We start from the raw sequence: 23,431 nt of genomic DNA, 5'->3' as shown, positions 1-23,431 counted from the left end.
AATTTAAATGGCATGCATCAGAGTGCAATTGCCTCCACGGGGGCAGAAAATCAATGTTAGCTACCAGCACGCGGAGCTCGGGCCTGCGCTCCAGCCAGCAGCGTCCGGAGAGCGTCCTAGAACACAGCACCTCCGCCTCGTTTGAAACCAGGGAAAGGGAGATGTCGGGTTTCCGCGTGGGTCTGCTAGAGGCTTGGCACAGGCGCGGCTCCGCAGCCCCGCCCCGTTAGCTCTGAATTTTGTATTTCATGTCTACGGCATTCTCTCCACAGAAGAAAGACGCCGTGTTTTATTTCTATTTTAAATCGTCTTTCCTTTGCACTTTGCAATAAACAAAACCTGTTGTGCTTTTTTTTGTAAGCAGAGCTCGGCTGTGAGAAAACGTGTGGTGCGTGTTTGAGAGCCGCGGGTTCAGGAGTTTGGTTTTCGCACTCTTTCGCATTACCTAACAGCTCATTGCAGCAAACTCCTGTTTGCGCTTTTGTCTTTGTTTCCGCATGGACAGCTGTCAGGTTCAAGTTCGGTGGGCAGTTTGAAGAGCCAGTTCTCATGTATCAGTCTCTCTCTGGGAGAGGAAGCAGGGTTCCCAGCTCTCTGTGGCGACCCTTTCTCAAGTCAGAGTCCCCAGGGGCTGGAGCCGGGAGAGAGGCTGAGAAAGGCCTGGATGGCGAAGGCGCGCAGTGAGGGAGTGGCAGTGAGGGAGTGGCGCTCCTGTAAGATGAGGGTGTGGCGGGTGCGTGGGGCCGTGGAGAGGACACTCGGGGAGCTGTTCCTTCTTTAAAAGGCAGTGCCAGGTAGACACGTGCCACATGGAGTAAGTCGAGGGTTCTGTAGATGAGTTGTTTATTATGTTTCCCCTTTTGAGCAAAGAAATCCCTCATTTTCATTATGAGAGGATTCGCAGTAGAATGTGGTGAATCGCACTGTTCAGGTGCTAAAGAAGCTGAGTGCCTTAGCCGGTTTGGCTCAGTGGATAGAGCGTCGGCCTGCGAACTGAAGGGTCCCGGGTTCGATTCCGGTCGGGGGCATGTACCTTGGTTGCGGGCACATCCCCAGTGGGGGGTGTGCAGGAGGCGGCTGATCGATGTTTCTCTCTCATCGATGTTTCTGGCTCTCTATCCCTCTCCCTTCCTCTCTGCAAAAAATCAATAATATATATATATAAAGCTGAGTAATAGTATCCAGTATTTGAAATTAACAATTCATATCTGTTCAGGACTCCCCCCCCCCCACATACACACACACACACACACACACGCACTGATAGACTTTTTTACTCCGAAAATGCAGTTTTAAAGCTTTTCTAGTTAATGTAATCTCTTGAAGTAACGAGAAACAGTGCCACACAGCCTGGCCGCAGCGTTGTTCTCGCTTTGAAAGTGAGCTGTGTCTGGCTGCCTTTGACTGGGACCCTCCTCGCTCAGGGCGGGGTGCCTGGAAGAACTTTTTCTTTTCAGCTTTCAGGCCTTTTCTGCAACATTCTTACCCAATTTTAAATCGTGTTTTTGCTTAAACTAAGTAACTTCGTTGTGCGAGGCCACATTTCGTTCAGGAAGTCTATAGAATTTTAGGAGGTGCTTTAAATCAGAAGTGACTATATTTATATATTTCCCAACACGATAGCCCTGGACATTCTTTTCAGAGGGTTTTACAAAATGTTGCTGTGGCAGAATCCATGAGCTGGAGAGCCCAGGCTCACGTTGTTTGTTTCCAGCCAACAGACTGGTCCATTCAAGGGGCGGGAAGGCTGCACCTGGTTAGCCCAGCCCTCAAGCATCGCTCAGGGCAGCTCACGGCCGGGGCTGCCGAGCCTCTCGGGGTTCCAGGCCCACCTGCTCCTGTCCCTGAGGTGCACCCCGCGAGGCCGTCCTGTCGGGTGGGATGAGGGGACGTCTTAGTTATCAGTTACCAAAATTCAAGGCCAGAGGCTTTTGCATTCTCCTCGCACCCTGAGCCTCTGCTTCATGGGCTGTTTGTTCTGGTTGCTGAGAGGGGTCAGTCCTTACTTTAGGGACGACTCGCATGTTCCCTGCGTGGAGGCGAAGGAAGTACTGGATCTTGGAATCTGACAGCAGGTGCCGCTGTGGCAGCACTGAGAACAGGGGACCTGTGAGAAGCCTGCTTGAAGGAGTTAATGAAAAGGGTGAGATGTTCCCGTAGTCACAAGCTGCTGGGAACCCCAGGGGGCATATGCAGCTTCCTCCATGCGTGGTGGCGTTAGGTCAGCAGGTACAGGGGCAAGAATGGAGACAGCCAGCGGGAAAGCTTCAGACACAGAGAGACAGTGGGCACCACCACCTTACAGAGCCCTGTGGGCACCACCCCTTACAGAGGCCTGTGGGCTCCACCCCTTACAGAGGCCTGTGGACACCATCCCTTACAGAGGCCTGTGGGCACCATCCCTTACAGAGGCCTGTGGGCACCGCCCCTTACAGAGGCCTGTGGGCACCGCCCCTTACAGAGGCCTGTGGGCACCACCCCTTACAGAGGCCTGTGGACACCATCCCTTACAGAGGCCTGTGGGCACCATCCCTTACAGAGGCCTGTGGGCACCACCCCTTACAGAGGCCTGTGGGCACCGCCCCTTACAGAGGCCTGTGGACACCATCCCTTACAGAGGCCTGTGGGCACCATCCCTTACAGAGGCCTGTGGGCACCATCCCTTACAGAGGCCCTGTGGGCACCGCCCCTTACAGAGGCCCTGTGGGCATCGCCACCTTACAGAGGCCTGTGGCAAAGGGGCAGGAGATGTTCTGCTCAGAGTGGCCGCCATCGCTAGAGACGGATGTGGAGAACGTGCTGGAGGGCGCACCGTTGGTCTCTGCCAGCGAGCTGTTAAATAGCATTCCCTCGCCCGTGCTCCAAGGGGAAAAGGAAACTTAGGGCACAGTCACCAAAGGGCCGGCTGCTAATTCACAGCTGGAAAACGAGTAATGGCTGTGGCTCTGTTGCTGGCATCGCACCCGTCAGCTGTCCGTCAGGGAACAGGCTGTCTGGAGAGGAGGTCACGTTCACAGCCAGGGAGGATCTGAGAGAAAGGCTCGAAGTGCTGGAGGGCATTCCCGTAAGGCAGCGAAGAGGAACGAGAGGACCCCACTTTCCAGGCTGGCGTTTCCATCGTCTCCCGGCGTTGCCTCTGGGAGCTCAGAAGCGACGTGCCTGAGCCAGACTTGTGGTCTCCGAGCCTGTCAGCAGTCCATGACGCCCGCGACCCAGCCTCTGTGCATGCCGCCACCCAGGGGACACGGTGGTGTCCTCTTGTCATTCATCACCCAGTCCTGTCACCTCCCGATCTCATGTAGCTCTTCCCTGTCCCATGCCTGGGTCCTCAGCACTGTCCTCTCCTACCTAGACTGTCAGAGCCACACAACCCGTCAGCCCTACATCCCTTCTTCCCGCCCAGCGTCCTCCCATCCACAGTCAGAGCAAACAATGCCTTTGAAATGCACATTCCTTCTAGTCTCTTAGGGTGCAGACCAAACCTTACCAACCCCGGCCTTGAGTGATGTGGCCCTCCCCGCCCTCTGCTCACATGTCTTATAGTCCCTCCCCACCACCACCAGCAGCAGTCCCTCCCCTAGGGCCGCTGGGTGGATCCCTCAGGTCTCCTGGAGGGACCGGAAGGGAGGGGAGGACGCATGCCTTCCTCAGGGAACTTCCCCAGCACCTGCAAGGCCCTTCCCCACAGCCGGGGCCCTCGGTGCTCACTGTTCCCGTAGCTCCTGTGCTTGTTGTTTGTTTGGGCCACTACTGTGCCCCTTGCCCGCCCTCCCACCGCTGTCCTAAACACCCATCTTGAACAAATGATGGGGACTATCAGCTCGATAGGAGGTGCTGCTGATGGATCTGGTTACTCCCAGCACGTCTCCCCGAGGGAAGGGGGGCTAGTGTTTTAAATAGCGCGGGCTGTGTATTTCCACAGGGCTCTACGGTTGGGTCACGGGCATCCTGTTCTTGGTCTTTGGTTGGTGACAGGAAGCACTGTGCCTCAGGATGGATTCCTCGCCAGCACTGGTGGCGGAGGTGACGCGGTCGTTTTGCCACCAGAGCCGCGAGTGCCTTTGTTCACAGCGTGCTGATGGGTCAGCCGCACGGAGAGGGGCCGCTGGGGTAGCTTCTCTGTCCGACTGTAGTTTTAGAGACTGAGGGAGTGGTTTTCCCTTTTCAGATATTCGATCAAAAATAACCTCAACTGAAGGTGCCCAAGTACCACTTAGGAAGAGGCACGTGTGGCGTGATGGGAAGTCTGTTGGGCCAGTGGAGCGGACTCAGGGGAACATGGCTGTGTTGATAGAAGATGTGAGGCAGGGCCTGTGTGATGTGCATGGACCATCTCCACGAACACGCGGCTGGAGTGGACTTTCCACGTTGCACCTCCCGGGTCAGGTGGCCCTTCGGTGTGAGTGAAGGAGGGCCCCGTGTCAGTGTTTGCCTGGCTCGTTCCTCCTGCTCCAGAGCTCACACTGCATCGTGGGGACAGCCGCATGGCCGGCAGCGGATGTCGGCGGTCACGCCCCTCTGACCGAGCAGGCGCTGCTCGCTGGTCATTTGGAACAACCCTCGAGTCATGGATATGCTAGAACCCTTCAAGTGAGACCCCTCTCCGTGTGTCTTTGCCTCTGGATTTAAATAAAGTGGCTTCACACCTGTAGTGTTTGTTTCCAAAGCACTTCTGTCTGTCCCTGCTCTCCTCCAAGGGGCTATGTCAGAATCTGGTCACTTCCAGGAGAGTCCACTTCCCTGTGTCACCGCTGGGGAGCGCTGGTGATGCTGCGATGATGTGGCCTGCACACTTCCTTGGATGCACCACAATCATGTGCAGCCTGTTTAGTTTACATGTTATTGTAAGTGACTTAAAAACAAGATATTTAGCCTGGCTGGTTTGGCTCAGTGGATAGAGCGTCAGCCTGTGGACTGAAGGGTCCTGGGTTCGATTCCAGTCAAGGCACATGCCTGGTTTGTGGGCTCCATCCCCAGTAGGGGCCTGCAGGAGGTAGCCGATTAATGATTCTCATCGTTGATGTTTCTATCTCTCTCTCCCTCTCTGAAATCAATAAAAATATATTTTTAAAAAACAAACAAGATATTTAGATGGGCTTCACTTAATGTTTTTAGCTGCCAAATTCAAGCTCTAGTGGGAAGCAGTATTCCGCCTTCCGAGTGGACGCTGGCAACAGTTTCTTTAAAACTTGTTTGCCTCTGGCTTTTCCCCAAACCAGGCCTTTGTTGGCAGATGGACGTGTGATGTTTGAGAACTCTCCAAAGTGACTGAGGGAGAACCTATAAAGATTACTCGTGCACGTGGGCTGAGGAGCAGGACGAGGGGCGCTTCCAGGAAGTGCACCTGCAGCCCTCTGCCTCGCCACTCGTTACAGTAACCTGGTTTTGTCATGGGACGACAGATGTTCAGCCCTCGCATCTCATCCCATCCGAAAGCCGATTTAAACGCACTTGTGGCTCTTCTGCCGGTCTGCATGTTCAAATGACAACCCCCCGCGCCACATGTGGACGTGGACGTGGACAGGTGGGGGGGTGCCTGGCTGTGTGGACACCTGGCCGCCGTGAGCGCAGGCCCGTGGTCAGCACCTGTGGTTTGTGAGCACCGCCCAGCGGTCATTTCCACAGCGCGCAGCCCAGTACCCGCTTCGCAGCATAATCACCACAAAACGTCATTTTTCACCGTTTAACAGACTCCCTCCCGGGCATTTGGGCATTCGCTGCAGGTTAGGATCCGTGGCATCAGGGCAGCAGCAATTGGGACAAAACCTGTCTGTTCCCATCGGGCCCTGGAAACAGCCCAGTGGTTCCCGAGCCCAGAGGCCAGGGTTAGGGTTTGACAGAGTGTTTCCCTCGTCTCAGCTTGTATCTTTGCCTGGTTCGGTTTGCTTTGCCTGCTCCTGTTTCCTTTGCAAAGAGAAAGTGTCTGGTGAGTGCCTTCTCCACCGTCACTCCGTTTGGACATCCGGACGTTGCCAAGGACAGAGGGGTGGTGAGCGCTGTCCCTGGAGGGGGCCGACTCCCGAGGCTGCTGGGTCCTGGTGATGGTGGCCAGCCCCACCGCGTAAGAAAGCTTGTTGTGGCCACAGAGATTCTCGTGAGCCCCTCCGCTGTGAGCTGGAGAGCTCAGCCTGGTCACCGAGGCCGCCACCTTGTCTCCTGCACAAAACACGTCTCAGTTTCCCCAGCTCGACGGGATGCATCGCAAGCTCTTGTGTAGCGGTACGCCCTCCTGCTTGTTCAGAACCACCAAGAGTCTCGGCAGTAATTTCCAAAGCCACAGTGAGGAGGACTCCATCCGCGGGGACGAAAAACTGGCTCACCCCGCAGCGAGACAGGCGGCCAGGTGCCCTGCGTTCCTGGGGAGACGCACTTCCCTCTGCTGCTTCTGTGCCCGGACACCCGGAGGCTGCGGCACACAGGACAGACGCCTTCCCGGGAGCAGCGTCCACAGGCTGTTTATTACCTCCGCCACCTCCCACGGTGGCCACCTCCCACGGTGGCCACCCCGCCAAAGGGTGCCTCTAGGAGGCACAGAGAAGAGCGCCATTCTGATGTAGCTTTCTCCAACCACAGCTGAGTCCGCTAGACAAATAGGAGGTTCTCCAGGAGGCCACCGTGCGGCATTGCACTTGTCTCATAGTGTTAGCAGTGTCGGAGGCCTTGGGAGACAGTGTGGGCCGCCCGCCTAGCAGCAGGCGTGGGGAGGTCTCCTTCTACCACTTACTAGCTGTGTGTCTTTAGGCAAGCGTTTTAACGTCTCTGATCCCTTCTGTGTATGTGAGCATAATTCCACCCACCCTCCGCCGGGAATTTAAAAAATTAACTGTTTAAAGTGCCTAGAAAACACATTATGCATATTTGCATGTACTTCACACAGTATTCATGCTAAAGTCATGGTCAGTCCCTCGGTGCTTATATGTAGAAGCTGAGGTCCAGAGCTGACGTGATTTGTTCCCAGATCCTGGGGGCCATGGAAGTCTCCTCGTGACAGAGTCACGACCCATGGCTTTTAACCAGACTCTTAAAAACTTCCGGCCTCCAGCAACTGGCATCCAACACAGGCATGTACATCTTTAATTTTGTGTTATTTTAAAGGTATTTTTTAAAACCTCTGTAATATCTGCATTCATCACCTTGTGTTTGAGAAAGGGCAGTGCAGACTGAAAATAGCTACACTAAGAGAATAGTACATTGTTTTTCATTAATGACTTATATTCATCTTTTAAAGGATATCTTTAAAACATTTTTTTACTATATATTAGGAGCCAATAAACGATGGTTTAATAGAGACGGAGGGGGTAGAAATCATAATTCATTTGGAACAGACAGGCAAAGCGGATTTTTCCTTTCCCGTTAGCTTTACTTCTAAGAGTAAATATTAATGGCCAAATTTTTTTAGAAATTTTTTAAAGGTACCATATAAAGAAAAGCTCGACTACATTGTGGAGTCTTTTAAAGATTTTGCCACATTGCCATCATCTTCTTTGCAGTAATTTTCCTGGGAGAATTAAGCCATCTTGCTGCTAAAACCCTCCTCTCCCTCACCACCCCCCTCCCCCCAATTAACTGCAGTGAATGAAGTGACATTCGCCTCCTTTAACCAAACAGTACCCCTTTGCACTTTGCAGGAGTGAAGAGGTTTGTCTCTCAGAGAGTAGACACAAAACTAACCAAACTAAGTCACCAAAAGATAAGTTCGTGAATCCGCGGCCGTGGGGAGGGTGGCCTGAGGACCGGAGCCTGGGAGGGACACTGACAGCCAGTCTGGGCTCTGAAGGCCGCCTGCCGCGGGAATCCTGCGGGGCGAGGGAGTCGGCCGCTCGTGTGGGCTCTGATAGAGGAACCTGGTGTCTTTAACAGCCCGATTGTCCGCATGTCAAACAAGAGGGTAGTAGGGATTTTGGAAGTGCTCTCTCGTAGTCAGTAGATCAGAAGATTTAGGTCAAGGGATTTCTTTTTAAATAACCCTCCCACCCTGCTTATCTGTTTTGCATTTCTTGACTTCTGGTTTTTGATGGGAGGATATTAAGTAATGTTCATAAAGAGTCAGCTCTTTTAAAATGGTAGTTAATTTTGCTTGCTTTTGTAATTCCTGTTATTATTTCACGTTCCCCCTTTCTTGCTTATATAATCCCTATATATAAATCTCGACAAGCTTAAAAATGTAGAATTTATTTGTAAAGTTTATCTGACTTAGAATTTTAGGTAGTGCATTAAATAACTACTTAGCAACAGAGTCCAGCCTCTCTCTCTCTCCAGAAAATACATGATTTTAAGCAAACATGAACCGTACTAGCCCGCCCCTTGCATAGATGCATCCCGAGAAATGGCCACCAGGGCAAGCGCTGCCGGTGCGTGGTCTGTGTCCAGATGCATGTGCTTTCTCTTCTCACAGGCAAGGCAGCTTCCCGGGCATGAACCAGAGCGGACTCATGGCTTCCAGCTCTCCCTACAGCCAGCCCATGAACAACAGCTCGGGGCTGATGAACACGCAGGCGCCGCCCTACAGCATGACGCCCAACATGGTGAACAGCTCCACAGGTAACCTTGCCACCGGCCGAGGCCGCCCTCCCCTCTCCTAGGCCCGCCCGCGGGCTGCACCTCGCCGGCTCCACACCTCGCCGGCTCCAGCCTCCGTCTTCCTGTGAAGTGGGGAAAACACTGCTTTCTGCTTCTTGGGAACCTGCTCAGCCTACTTAACCATTTTAAGACTTGAGGATTACATTTCATATAACTTATGTGGACATAGTTCAGTGCCATTCCGGGGGGGGGGGGGGGGCATTCTGGGAGCATCGGGCGGCCCACACAGTGTCTCTTTCTCACTTGATGGCGGTGGAGGCAAATGTGAACGTCCTGCTTCAGAGGAAACAACTGAGGGCAGAGTGTGGTCCCTTTATCCTTTCGGGAAACTCACCCTAAATGTCTACATGGAGGGTGCTCTTTGCGGATTGTAGAGAAATTGGGTACTTTGCTAAAGAACTGTTTTTAATTTTCAGTATGTTTACATCTTTCAACCCACTTTATGACCTCAACGGCTTTCTTACCAAATCCCACCTGATTGGTGTAGTAAGCGGATTGCGAAAATAGCGAGAATGCCCAAACCTAGGCAGATATCCCTGTTCTCAGACCCCCAGGCCCTGAGCCACCTCTGCAAGCCTCCTGCTCACCCAGGAGCCGAGGGGTGGTCTCGTGCTGAGAAAACGCCGTGTAGCTCACCTGACCTGTTGCTTCCCACCTGCGGGAGCGGAGCGAGAGCCGCCCTGTGGGTGGGAGCCTCCGGGAGCGAACGAGGCTGGAGGGGCGGTCGGGGCCCTGCTCCCCGGTGTGTGAGGAGAGCGCTGTGGAGCCAGAGGTGGTGCCCCAGGACCGTTTCCATGCCTCTGCCTGCGCTGCCTTCCCCCGCTCATCTGACGGCGCCCAGCGCTGTTGCTTCTCTGGCACGTGAACGTACCGCTGGGCTCGCACCCTGCCCTCCTGCTGGAGCCAGTCCTGGGTCTAGGGCCGGATGGGTATAGCCTTCTGATTGCCCCCTTTGAAAGGTTCGGAATAGGAAGCAGTAGGAACTGCTGGTGAAAATGAAAGTTTTTACATAAACAGAAGAGGCCTTCCTAGCGTGAGGGAGGCCAGGCCGCCTTCATCCCTGAGGTGGTGTTTTCACATCTGCGGTGACAAGGGCAAAGCTCTAAACAGCCTGTTAGCTAGAAGCTTCCCCACTGTCCCAGGTAATAAGGACTCTGGGTTGTGGCATTATGGGTTTTGTCTGGCTTGCTGAAATAAAATTACCTCCGAGCATTGAATCTACACAATAAATTCTCACCTACTATTAGCAATACTCATTTTTCCCTTTTTCTTTGGACTCCAGGGCCACAAAAATAACCAACAACAAACAGATGGCACCGTGCCCTGCCTGAGAAGATTTATGTATTCCTAAGGAATAACCAATTTCACGGAGATTCACAGAGAGGGGTTTTTACACTATTCAGATAATTCAGTTATTTGTTATTTCATACAAAGGTAATCTGTTCCGTGAAAGGCCATTTATCCTCACAGGCTTTCGTACAGACTAGTAGTATATATTTTTTTATTGCATTGTGCATTTTGAAATATTGAATTTTTAATAATTTAAACATTCATCAAAATTTTTTACACATTTATGTGATTTTATTTCAGCTTTATTAAGTCAAATGCTACCTGATAGAAAGTAATAATGCCGCACATCCGAGGAATAGTGACGATTCAGCGTTTGCTGGCATGTGGTGAGGGCCCACGCGTGTCTGCAGGACTGTGGGGCTGGCTCCGGGGGAGTGGATGGCAGGCCCAGGGCAGTGAGCTCCTGCGGAGCATTAGGTCTGAAGGTGCTCACTCAGCTTTTCTAGAGATTGGCCAGGCAGGGGCAAGGGGCAGGGGCGGTGGGATGGGCAGGGGCGGTGGGTATGGGTGATGGGCTGATCCTGGGAGAGTGATGCTGGCTCACATGCTGGGTTTGCTCAGGTTGATGGTCCCGTGGGCCGGCTCGGGTGGGAGAGGGCTATGGTGGACATGGTGGGACCTGCTGTCTCCTGTTTGGCCCACGTGGAGGTGCGTTAGCATAGGGAGGAGTCTCAGGGGGTACCCAGGCCATGCTGAGCTAGATAGAGGAGTGTGCTTTCCTCATACACTGTGTGTGTGGTGTCAACAGTGTTCTTTATATAGTTGTCACACACAAACACAGTCACGAGTATTACAGGTGTGTGCACGTGCGTTTCTGGCCCTATTTTGCCATCCTCTGGGAATGGTCTGCAGCCTCGGAAGGAGACTGAGAAGCAAGTGGGGGAGGAGGCATGAGCGTTGAAGTCCCCTTTTGCCCATACGATGTGCTCTCTGTGTCCTTTTGAATATATCAAGTCCCGGGTGAGACAGCTGCCTTGGGGCCTTGGCCTACACTGACTCTCGGAGTCATTCTGGATCTTCTTTCTCCGGTGAAGCCAGAGGGGAGCGCGTGCGGTGTCTGCAGACGCTGCATCTGCACCGGGTCCTCTGCTGCCCTTTTGTGTCCGAGCTTCACCTGCTGAGTCGGGGGAGGGGGGAGGGGGGGAGGGGAGGGGCGCAGGGCCTGATTAACACGTCCCTATGGCGTCTCTCTCTCTCCTGGGAAAGGGGAAGAAATGGTGCCCTGGACCCCTTTGCTAAGAAGGCAAAACAAGCATTTCAACAAAAGGATGGGAAAAGCCACCGTAAAGAAAGACCTGGTGGTCCCTTGGGAAGGATAACATTTACACTGTGAGGCAGGAGCGCTGAACAGGGCTATTACTCTACGTCCTGTGTGTCTCTCAAAATAATAAAGCAGTGCAGTCTTTGACAGTGTTCATATTTGTGTAACCCAAATGCCCATTTAAAAATATATAATATTTTATCTATTTTAAATGAAGTTTGGAGAAATTCAAGTCAATATATATTCATCTAAGTCTGATTTTTAAATCAGTGTAAGTTACTATCATTAACTGTCATAATACATAATGACCTAGTTCCTTACGCTTCCACATTGCTTTTGTGTACATTGACACACTTAATGCATGAAGAACATGTGTTACAAATGCTGACAAAACTGTGGTAGCCATTGGAGAAGCCGCTGTCCGTGACTTGGCCACTTTCTCTGGAACTGCGTGCTGCCGCTCCTTGGAGCCCACTCTGAATAGCCCACGAGGACGAGTGAACTTGCATAAATAAGCCCCTCTCTCCACACTCGTCCTGCTCCCCCCCTTGTATTTCTCAATGTACAGATTTACCAGCTCCTATCTTGCTAGACCCCAGAGGTAAAACCACCCGAAGCAGCAAGGCGGACTTCGTGTAATATCTCTCAGCTGCTGTTTTGAGGTTTCACACATTCACAAAAATAACAGCATTTTTAGCTGATCCCAATAGATTTTTCTCTGCAGCTGCATCACTTGAAAAACCTTTTTGTTCCAGTTCTTAAAGTCTAAGTATTGAAAGTAATTTGAAAAAAAAAAAAAAGAAAAACACCCCAATTATGATTTGTGTGTGTGATGATGACTTCAAGGGCTGACGGGCTGCACATGGGCTTTGAAAAGCCCGCAGTGGGAGCGGGAGCGGCGCGCCCATGGAGCGCACCCGTGGGAGCTGGCGGCACGTGGCAGGGTGGGCTGTTTTGGCAGGACCTCTGGTCCCAACCTGCAGTGATGCTAACGATATTAGCAAATCAGCTCCACAGAGCTTGCCAGCTAATTCGCCAGAGCCCTGCTCTCCTCTCTCTGCTATAATTAAAACTAATTATTTTCTAAAACATAGTAATACACGAATATGTGCAGTAATCGTTTTGTAGTGGGCAATCTGTGGCGCTTTTCTGAAGCTCCCTTTCTCTTTGTGTTGTTTGGCACATCGTGCTCCACGTGCACACCCGCTCGCAGGATGGAAAGTGGGTCCTGTCCAGAAAACGTCAGGATTAACTCGCTTTGAAATAGGAATGTTTTCTGGTCTCAGCTCGCTTATAAGGCTCACAATGCTCTCCCTCTTCCTTCTCCGCCTCCACCTCTCCTCTCCGACTCCTCACACGAGTCTGGTGTCGCACCTGCAGCCCGTGCTGTGCAGATGGTCTCACAGTGGGTTCCTGCAGGAGCTCAGCTGTCACTCCCGGGTACCTACACTCATTCCCACTGTGGCCTCACTCTTCCTTCAAAAAGAAACTCAAACTCTGTTTTTCACTTGAAAATGTCTATTCGTATTTGCAGTAAATGTGTATAAGTCGGTTGTTCTTTGGTAACCCTTTCATTCTAAAGCGTAGATGAATTTGATTGAATTTCTGAGCCGAGGAAGAGAGGAGTTTTGTCTGGGATCATCAGGTTGACCAGGAGCTGCGTGGGTGTTTGCCCTGGGTGTCTGAGCTCCGCCCAGGACTGACAGATGTGCGCAGTGCACCAGGCCCGTGCCAAATAACTAGATTCTTTCCTTCAAAACTTACTTTTAATCATTGTCTTTGAAGTCATCTGTTACGACTGTGTTCCATTATTATAGACTAGGCCACATGCATAGATAAATAAGCTTTTCGAATGAAACACTATAATATGTCAGATGACTTTGCAGCCTTATAGATGCTGTGAATTTAGGAAATGAAGGAAGCACTGAATCCTCTAGTCACCAGGTAAAAAATATACACAACCAGCATTTGCTTTCCACACCTGATGAGCAAGTTAAAGACTGGGCTTATGGAATAATAGTGCTAGAAGTTGACTTTCAGTGGTTTGGATCTTGAGTAAATGATTGCTTCTTTTTTTAAAATAAAGGATTGCCAGAACGTCATGCTATGTCGACTTCAGAAGTTAGTTTGCTCTGAGTTAAGATTTCCTTTTCCTTTCCTTCCTTCAAGGGACATTCCGGTGCCCCGTGCATCGCCCAGAGCCTTGTGTTAGCGGGCGCCCCACCTGAGGATTCACATGTATAATCCTAAACTCTTTCTCCTGTTTTCGATTAGCATCTATGGGTCTTGCAGATATGATGTCTCCTGGTGAATCCAAGCTGCCCCTGCCTCTCAAAGCCGACGGGAAGGAAGAAGGCACTCCGCAGCCCGAGAGCAAGGCGAAGGTACTTCCTCTCTGCACGGGTGGGCTGCCTGCTAACGCTGCACGTCCTTGCGTCGCTGGTGCTGGCCCACACTGCTCCCGTCTGGTCTTCTCTCTGCATGCCTTCACGTGTGCGCATGGCTGTAGCCTTTCTCCCCCCACCCCGTCATGGTGTGGATCTGAAAGTTACTAGTTCTTACGGCATTAACTCACGGCTGTGGGAGGGGGCGGCGGGACAGGACCCTAAGAGAAGTGCTCTGGGGTGGGGAGAAGGAAGGGATCTTGCCTGGTTTTGATTCTTGCAGCCATTTTCTCTGCCTTCAGTTTATAGCTTCCTGTTTTGGCCGCCTCAGCAACAGCAACATATTTAATATTTTGCTTTCCTGCCTTATTTGATAAATAAGGTGAACAGCTTTTTTTTTTTCCTTTCTTTCATAAGGGGTAACCCATGCTTAGCATTCCATGTGAGCTTGAAGTGAGCATGGTGGCTTAGTGGCCGTATCCAGCATCAGCAAACTCACCGAATTGTACTAATTAAGAATGTTGTTTTAATACCGTCTATGTGTGTGTTATTGTGTGTCTGTTTGTACGTCTTTATATAAATATGAAAGTTCGTCTGTTAAACTGGATGTACTTTTTGTTATTTTAAATAAAGTTTGCCCTACCTTTGTCTTTTTTTTTTTTTTTTTTATTCCTCTACCACAGGATAGCTACAGCTCTCAGGGTATTTCTCAGCCCCCCACCCCCGGCAACCTGCCGGTCCCCTCCCCAAGGTCCCCCAGCTCTGCTAGCATCTCCTCATTTCATGGAGATGAGAGCGATAGCATTAGCAGCCCGGGCTGGCCCAAGACTCCATCAAGCCCTGTAAGTGGCTCTGATTTTTTTGTTTTTTATTTTTTTGGTGGCTTTTGGATAATTAAGTAATTCTACTTTAATGCTTGCTTATTTATTTGTTTCATAAGACTTTTCTTCAATAATTTATCCATAAAAGGGGTTTCTTTATAATTGCATTAGTAACAAAACGAGCAAAGTTGATGTGTATCATAGAATTGAATCTGTCGATGAAACCGCTGCTGTGAACAAGCACCTACAAGCACGAGGTTGTGTTACGGGTCCAAACTCCTCCCCATGGGAACCGTTCAAATACTGAGTCCATGTGCACTTAGCACAGTTAAAACAAGTCCCTGCTCATTTACGCGGGAACTATGAGCAGTCATGGAGTAAATGGCAAGTTTGGCCTTCAGCAAGTTTGTTGTATCTGAAACATCTTATTTCAAAACTGCCTGCCTGAGAATATAAGCATTACGCTCGGGGCACGGCTTAGATGTATGTCAGCCCTGCTCCCACCCCCTGTCGGCATCAGCAGAGAAGTGGTAGGAATGCTGGTGCATGAGACTCTGGGAACTACTCTTAGATGACTGATGTGTGCCTACACTAGAGTCGGTGAGACGAAGACTTAATATCCTGCAAAAGACTGCTGATAATCCTGAAACTAAGTGTTGGTTTCCATATGATACATAAAAAACAAAAATTATAACGTGTATGTAAGGGGATTTTTTAGCCTTTATGTTCTTATGCCCGTAGAGTCTTTGTTTTCCTTCTAAAGAAATTAATTCTGTGCCATTAAAAAAAAAGAATGGCACTGTAGTAACCTTTATTTTACATTCATATAAGGGCTCAAAAGATCTTTGTAAAAAAACCTTAACATGCAGTTACTCACCAGGAAGGCTTAATTAATGCGCTAATTTTTGTAAGAGGGTGGATTGGAGAGCACAGCTCAGTACAGCGAGTGGGAGAAGGTAACTGGGACCTGGCAACCTCGTCAGCGCCCGAAAGGAGGCTGCGCTCATCATCCACGCGCCGGTTTCCGCGGATGGGCTGGAGGCCGGAAGAGCTGGTTGCAGCAGACGCTTGTGGAATTCATACCGAGCTCTGTTCTAACCAGCGTTTTCCTTTCCAGAGGAAGAAAGGGTAGATGTTCGCTGGTACCTTCGCTGTAGACAACCCAGATGAATGAGACGTGGTGCGGGGGCTGTGCGGAACTGCGGGGCGGGAGGGTGCCGCTCCCTCCTGCTGATTGATGTCTGTGTTACTGGCTTTGAGTCTCAGAAGGCAGCCAACATGGAGGGTGTTTCCCCATAATCCACCCTGGTTTTTGTTCGTTTGTTTTAATCATAAGAAAAGTATTTTGGGATCAGTAACACACTCACATAAACAAGTAGAAGTCAAATTAAAACTTTCCAAAATCATTTGTATGTTGGCTCAGAGGGGAAAATTTCAGAGGCTGAAATCTTTAAAACCTTAAGATAATAATTAAGACCTATAATTGATTAAAAACAAAGACTACTGATAGACTGTGTTTAAAAATTCCACCTTGCTGATTTCTGAATTATAAAGAAGGGTTGAGGTATTTATTGTAGTTTTAACTTATAAGTTGCATACACCCACTTTCTACATAAACACAAGAAAAAAGCAAACTGAAATGTTAACCTCCTTTTCCGATAATGCATCGTTCTTAAAATTGCATATCACTTTCCTCTTTTTTCTAAATATTTCCATGTACATTATCTCTTCCTGTGCCATAGCCATTTTGAGAATTTACAAACCACTTCTGGCTCCAGGGGTCAGTGAGGACGGAGAGGCTGCAGCTCGGGGGAGGGATGGTTAGATGCTTGCTGTGGGTGAGAAAGCCCCTTTCCTGAGTGAGACACTAATTCAAGAAAGACCAAAGGACCTTGAAAGGAAGGACCTCAGACTGTGCTGTCACGTCACTGCTGGTGTGTGCAGTTGAGGAGTATCCTGCTCTGAGAAAGACTTCGGTTTGTGCCTAGCATTGCTCTCACCAGTGTCCCTAATGAAGTCCGTCTAGTACAGTGGTTCTCAACCTTCTGGCCCTTTAAATACAGTTCCTCATGTTGTGACCCAACCATAAAATTATTTTCATTGCTACTTCATAACTGTCATGTTGCTACTGTGATGAATAGTCATGTAAATATCTGATATGCAGAATGGTCTTAGGCGACCCCCGTGAAAGGGTCTTTTGACCGCCAAAGGGGTCGCGACCCACAGGTTGAGAACCTCTGGTCTCGTAGCAGGCCCAGCGCGGACTGAGCAGTAAAGACGCTCTGTGCTTTGACAGTGTGTGGGACCAACACTGTTGTCACAAAACATTCCACAATAAAAATAAACATTTGCACATCCACATACTACAGGCATATGGTAAAGCCTGCGGAATGTGAATCTGCCGGAGACGAGGAAAATGTACTTGGAGACGTAAGTTCTAGGCAAGGAGAACATGGGCGGCACTGGAGCGCTGTCTTGTGATTTCCCGCCATCCCCACTCGTGCTGGCCTCGGCGGCTCCGTGCACTGGGACAGGCTCCCGCCGCGGAAGCCTGGCGAGGCAGGAAGGCCAGCCCCTCTGCAGAGCTCCCTGGCCGTGGGAAGGCGCCTAATGACGTTACCCGAAAGCCACACCACAGCCAGGTCTGAGCAGACGAGGTCCGCAGGCCGCATGATGAAGTCTGTACTCTTTCCTGGGGCTGTTCTCTCCCTGTCCTTTTTCTCTGTCCGGACACCCGAATTCTCCCTTTGGAAGCAGACCCCGAGGCCGGGAGAGGGGGTGCTGAGTGTGGGCACGGTCCCGTCTCAGCTGCCAGTCTTACTAGATAGCGTCCAATTCCCGGAGCACCTTGCTCACGAAATCCGCTTTTTAGGATGTTTTCATCAGCTGTTAATTCTTACCGGGACGGTGCCAGGCTTCTTGGGCCTGTGTTGTCATGTGAGTGTTCATTCATAGATACGCCGAGTGCCCTCAGTGCAGTCACAGTTGGTGCCTCCAGGCCAGCAGGACCCTGCCTTGTGGACCTCATGTCCGGTCGGGAGAGCAGAGGCAGACAGATGCTCCATGCAATGGGAGGCTTTTACTCACTGTGTCACCAGGCACACAGGGCAGACAAAACCTGCAGTGAGGGGCAGGCACCGGGGTCATCCTAGCACCTGGCACATGAACCCAGCCTGACCACTAGCGCTTTTTTTTTCTCTCACCTGACGATATTTTTCTATTGATTTTAAGAGAGAGGGAAAGACAGAGAAACATCGGTGTGAGAGAAACAGGTGGATTGGTTGCCTCCTGCATGCACCCCAACCAGGGCCCGGGCCAGAGAGGAGCCTGCAACAAGGTACTTGCCCTTGACTGGAATCAAACCCAGGACCCTTCAGCTCACAGGCCGATGCTCTATCCAAACTGGCTCAGGCTAGCTTTTCATTCAGGTGCATGTGCCTACATTATGGCACCGTGAAAATGCTTTTCTGAAGCTTTAAAAACTAAGAAATAAAGTGATTGTATTAAGAATTATGATCTTCAGTACATTTTTCTAATTTTATGGGAACAAATTGAGATATGCAGACGTTAAACTTAAGTTTATTTAACAAAGCAAGGTAAGAAAAGTTAAACTATGCATCGTCAAGCTAATTTTAGGCCTGTTTCCGGTCCAGATGACCCACTCCTTTCATTGCCCGGGTCCTGAGTGGCTTCTCCCGGGGCAGAGAGGACGGGCCAGCACGGCAGTTCAGTCTTAGATTCTGAGTGTGCAGAGCTACTCGAGTGATTTCACATCGAAAAAATTGCTTTTATTTCTCTTATCCTGAATCGAATCTGAAACATTTTTAGTTTTTTTACAGATAAAGTGCAAGAGGGAGGTTGGTTTTATGTTAATTGATTTTAGGTAAGAATGCTTTTCCTCATGTCCTTATTTCAAATTATCTTTTATTTTAAAACACTGGACCCATGTTTTTAGAATATTTCCCAAAAAGCGAAAGACTTCGACACTAGGATTTAGCACCCTCCGACACCTGCCCCGTTGATGACAGGGCTCCTGGGGTGCCAGAGTGTGCGAAAGCGGCATCAAGCGTTAGAGCTGCATTGTTCCTTGTCAAGCACTCCTTGACTATAAGCACAGGAAAATACATTATAAAGACACAGTGTCTATCACGTGTGCTCCATAGCGCAGTGTGTACAAGGCTAACAGACATACTAGGAATGTGTGCATACAGTTCTCAGCACTTCTCTAAAGTAATTTTAAGTGGCTGGCCATTAGCTTCAGCATCGATGTAAATTCTAAAAGATCACTGTGTTTTATCCTGTCACTCCACATTTTTTTATTTGCATCAACTCTGTCACCCACTTCTGTATACTTGATGTAAAGATTTTGTGCCTCAATAATTCTAAAGCTGGAGGCTTAAAATTTCAGTGAAAACAGCTTGTTAATTAAAGGAAAAGCTGCCACTCAGCAGCTCTGTTGGTTTCCTTCTCCATCCTTGCTCAGGTCCTGCTTTTATTGGGGACCATGTTGCTAAACAGTCACATCAAACCTCAATGGCAATCATGTTATTCAACCCCCCAAATTTCAGCAATGTGTTTGAAATTATGTTAGGCTAAGTTTCATGCAGAAGTTAAGAAAATCCCCATCTAAACAATGACTATGTTGCAAACGATAACCTAGTAAACAAACATGAATAAATGAAGTCGGTTACTGTTCCAAGGAGATCTTTATAGGGAAATTAGAAGCGATTCTGTACAGCAACCCCCGGAGTTGCAAATAGTACAAGTACATGAATATTGTTACAAATATAGAGACATAAAAGGAAGGGAACTGTTGGGCTGTTTAGGACTGAAAGTGTCCCTTTCCCGCCCGGGTCATGCATCAGATGGTGGCTTCAGGTGTGCAGAAACTGCAGCTTTTGACATTTCAGTGTCACGTATAGTTAGAAAAATAATAGACCGAGAATTAGAGCATCGGCCTGAACCATGTGGGCATTAAGCACGTGTGTGTAAAAGTAAGCAGATATTTGCCTGTAGATACCCCAGGAGTATGAAAAAGCACGTGTCCGTGATGAAGGCCTAGTTACCTACGGCAGCTACCAGCCCTTCACCAGGCGGAGAAGCTCAAGCACCTTCAGCGGGGAAGCGGTCACCGCGGGCGTGCTGGGGCCTCAGCCAGGGGCCTGTGAAGCTCTCGGACAGGCCTGGGGCCTCACCCTGGTCCTGTGATCTGTGACCTACCTCTTATTTCCCACAAGTTCCACGTGTTGGCTCTTCCTCCATATGATTTAGAGTTTTAATGAAGACACACATTAGCCATTCTTACTTTGACAAGGAAAGTGGAGCTCATGTTTTTGGGACTCTATAAATACATGTGAAATTTAAATTCATTGTGATCGTTCTGTGAGTTAACACCCTCTTTAAAAATGACGATGGTGTCATTGGAATCTTGCCTTCTGGGATTCAACGCTTATATCAGTAAAGTAAAAGAGGTTTTTTCTAAGTATATAAAGGGGGAGGGTTCAGGCCTTTATTTAAAGTCAAAGTAAATTCTTCATTAAGAAATGTATAGTTTGTGCCTGAACTAGTAGCCTTCATTCCTAGTTGTTGTGTGATAGCAGTAGTTTTTAAAATGTATTCTCTTTTTGTACCTGGTAGCTCATTACTTTTTCTCACCTTCTTCCCTGACCCTCTGCCCACCCTTTCCCCCTCCAAATGCTCCTTCTGGCCCCAGAAGTCCAGCTCATCCACCACCACTGGGGAGAAGATCACAAAGGTGTATGAGCTGGGGAGCGAGCCAGAGAGGAAGCTGTGGGTGGACCGCTACCTGACCTTCATGGAGGAGAGAGGGTCCCCTGTCTCCAGCCTGCCCGCCGTGGGCAAGAAGCCACTGGACCTGTTCCGGCTCTATGTCTGTGTCAAAGAGATCGGAGGTTTGGCCCAGGTGAATTGAATGAATGAATGAGTGAATGAATGAGTGACGGAGCAAAGAGGGAGGCATGCTGGATAAGCTCTCACAGCAACCTCCTTTGACTATATAGACTTGGGTTGTTTTCTCACGGAGAGAAAGCTACGCCTGTGAGAGAGTCACCCTCATGGGGACCCGTGCAGGGTGAGCATCGGGACTGGGGACCCTGGCTTCACAGCCAGCTGGGAGTGTGACCCGCCCCCCCCCCCCCCAGGCATTTATATGGACCTTGGTCCTTACCTGTAAAGTGAGACATTTGGGCTAGATTTTTCTTTAGGATCCCTGACAGCCGTGGAGTTCTGTGGGATCTGCCAGGATTTCATAGTAACTATTCCAGAAAAGTCTTGTGAATGACCAAATGAATTGTCTGCATCGGGTATAAATCAAGTTCACTGTTTCAGTTGTCCAGAGCAATTTATCGAGGAAACGAAGCCATTAAAGCATGTCCCTGTCACTGGGCCCCTGGCTGGGACTGGAGGGAGCAGGTGGTTCCGGGGGCGGAGCTTCAGGAGGCGCTTGTTTTCAGGGGTGCAGGTGCCTGCCTGGGGCTGCCCTCTTCAGGGCTCCCTGCCTGCTGGGTGCAGGCCTCGCTGGAGGTTGCCCTTGTCCTAAATCCCTATCAATGCAGAGGTCACCAGTCCCAAAGGAGACTTGAGGAAACGAACAAAGTGAAGTGCCGTGGTGGTGTGGCCCTGGACTCAGGGCAGCTGCTCCCCATCACCAGTGGCTCGCAGGCCTAGCTCTGCATTTGAGTCACCTGGGCCCCACCCAGAGCAGTGAAGGGAGCGCCTGTGGGCCCGGTGGTCGACACAGGTGGCCCAGGTGGCACAGGTCACAAACTATCCAAGGGCACGTCATCTAACCCACGAGTCTCACCTGGTCCCAGTACTGCACACCGGGGCGGGGGTGCAGGAGAGGCCTTTGTTCTGCCTGGGGTGCCCCGTCCCATGCACAGGGCCCCGAGGACTGCAGCTGCAACAGCGTGGGGCACGGCCCTGTGTGATCACGTGGTAAATCACACCCGTCAGCCAGGGGAGAATCAAGACGCACGTCCCCCCGCACTGAGACCCCTGGCCTCTCCTGCCCCGAGGCCTCCCGCACGGATGTTAGTCCCCAGGATACTAAGCGGTTGGGGTCACCACCATAGCAGGTGGTTTGTCTGGACCTCACTCTGACCGCTGTGTGCGCTAGGGTTGGGTCTGCCAGTGAGACTGCTGGCCTGGCTAATAGGGTGCTTGGATGTAGCTGTGACTCAGTGGTGTGCGCTTGGCATTGGCCGCTCACACCCATCTTCATCTCTGCCTGGTGACCATCAGAGGTGCTTGGAGCAGCTGCAGCCACACAGCTCAGCTCAATGCCTCGCTTCTCAGGGAGCCCCAGGCAGCCCTCTGCCGAGTTTCTGCAGCAGTCCACGGCCTGCCTGCTGCCAGCCGGCATTAAGCACCAAGAGTAGCATTGGGCACTTCCGTGAGCGTGTGCGGTTTATCATGCACCATTTAGTACTAAGTAAATGGATATAAAGAGCTTTGTGAGAAAGTTTGAATCCAAAAATTTAACATTTCATTACAAACCACTTGTGCCCTTAACCCTTACCCAAGCTGTTGAATCCAGGACGCACATGAAGGCAGAATAATCCCTCGTATTTGCAGGTCTTCATGTTTCATTCTTGTGTTTAAACCTTCCATAACTCTGTTCCCCAGTGGGACTCAAAAGGTGGGAATCAAAAGCCTACAATCCTATGTAACACTGCGGGGTTGTTTTTTCTCTTCTGTTTTTGCAACTGTCTTCTCTCCTGCCTGCGAGGAAGGGAGCCCTGGGAGTCCCACCTGCTCCTGCCCTTCACGAGCCCCAGCTGCCTGCCCGGAGGCCGGCTGGCGGGTCACAGGGCTGCCAGGTCCCAAGGCTTGTGCCGGGCATTTAAGTTGGGGTGATTTGGTCAGGGCCTCGTTGACCTTTGCACCCAGTGTTGTCTTTGCCCAACCCCACAAGACAGCCTCGTGAGAGGGTGAACGCCGGGTTCAGAGGCCCATCCTTCTGGGAGCTTGTTGGAAGGGAACACCGTTTTTCTTGTCAAGGCTGAAACACTTAACTTACAAAATAGTTCTGTTGCTGCTTTTCAGATGGGTTTTAGATACCTTTTTTTAAATTTTCACTAGAGGTGGGACAGGGCCGAGCGTGAGCGAGAGTGCGTTTGCTCAGATCCATCCCTGGCTGCCCGCTGGCTCTGGAGGAGGGCGAGGCGTCGGAGGGGCCCCAGGCAGCACAGTCTGGACAAGCGATGCTTTTCGTGTCCCCACCAGCAGGTTCCTTAATGGCTTCATAACTGTGAATGCTGCCTTTGCTCTGCGGAGTGCGAGTCACGCGCATTAGCTAAAGAGGCAAATGGGAAAAGTAAACCAGGACATTAAGTGCCTTTTTTTTTGTCTCCCAGCTTTAAACAAGTGACTTTGCTGCAAACCAATGATCCTGCCGTTTGGGTGTTTTCTTGCCAGGTTAATAAAAACAAGAAGTGGCGTGAGCTGGCAACCAACCTAAATGTTGGCACTTCGAGCAGTGCAGCGAGCTCCCTGAAAAAGCAGTACATCCAGTACCTGTTTGCCTTCGAGTGCAAGATCGAGCGCGGGGAGGAGCCGCCGCCGGAAGTCTTCAGCACCGGGGAGACCAAGAAGCAGCCCAAGCTGCAGCCGCCATCTCCTGGTGAGTGCGGGCGTCGCAGCCGCTGCCGGCAGCGGCGGAGGCGGAGGGGCGGCCGCCGGGACGCGGGCCTTTGTTCTGTGGGCTCCAGTGGCCCCCGCTGGCCGTGTTCCCGACGAGGAAACGGCCTGGTGACCCTTCTGGTCAGCACTTTGAAGGCCCCGCTCCTTAGCTTTGCCTTTTAGTCACATAGACGGGAGCTCTGAGCTGTCTGCCTTTACTCCTCAGACAGGTGTTTTTAAATCAGGGGTTCTCAACCTTCCTGATGCCGCGACCCTTTAATACAGTTCCTCATGTTGTGGTGACCCCCAATTTCATTGTTACAAATTGAACATCATTAAAGCATAGTGATTAATCACAAAAACAATATGTAATTATATCTGTGTTTTCCGAT

The 23,431-nt window shown here is 50.5% G+C and overlaps 1 protein-coding gene across 7 annotated transcripts in view; it reads left to right on the top strand.

Annotated features, from left to right (window-relative positions):
• ARID1B (AT-rich interaction domain 1B) overlaps positions 1-23,431 on the top strand; it is a 400,125-nt gene that overhangs the window by 357,270 nt on the left and 19,424 nt on the right. For 4 of the 7 annotated variants that reach the window (XM_059699964.1, XM_059699960.1, XM_059699957.1 and 1 more), the window contains 5 exons: positions 8,396-8,541; positions 13,466-13,575; positions 14,259-14,417; positions 20,110-20,319; positions 22,836-23,040. In XM_059699964.1, coding sequence (XP_059555947.1) covers positions 8,396-8,541; positions 13,466-13,575; positions 14,259-14,417; positions 20,110-20,319; positions 22,836-23,040 — 830 coding nt within the window. The remainder of the gene's footprint in view (positions 1-8,395; positions 8,542-13,465; positions 13,576-14,258; positions 14,418-20,109; positions 20,320-22,835; positions 23,041-23,431) is intronic. The other 3 variants (XM_059699959.1, XM_059699962.1, XM_059699961.1) reach the window with 3 other exon arrangements.

The sequence above is a fragment of the Myotis daubentonii genome, chromosome 6, assembly GCF_963259705.1.
Source record: "Myotis daubentonii chromosome 6, mMyoDau2.1, whole genome shotgun sequence".
NCBI classification, from domain to species: domain Eukaryota; kingdom Metazoa; phylum Chordata; class Mammalia; order Chiroptera; family Vespertilionidae; genus Myotis; species Myotis daubentonii.
The sequence above is the reverse complement of the archived record's forward strand: the minus strand, read 5'-3'. Positions and strand labels throughout refer to the sequence as shown.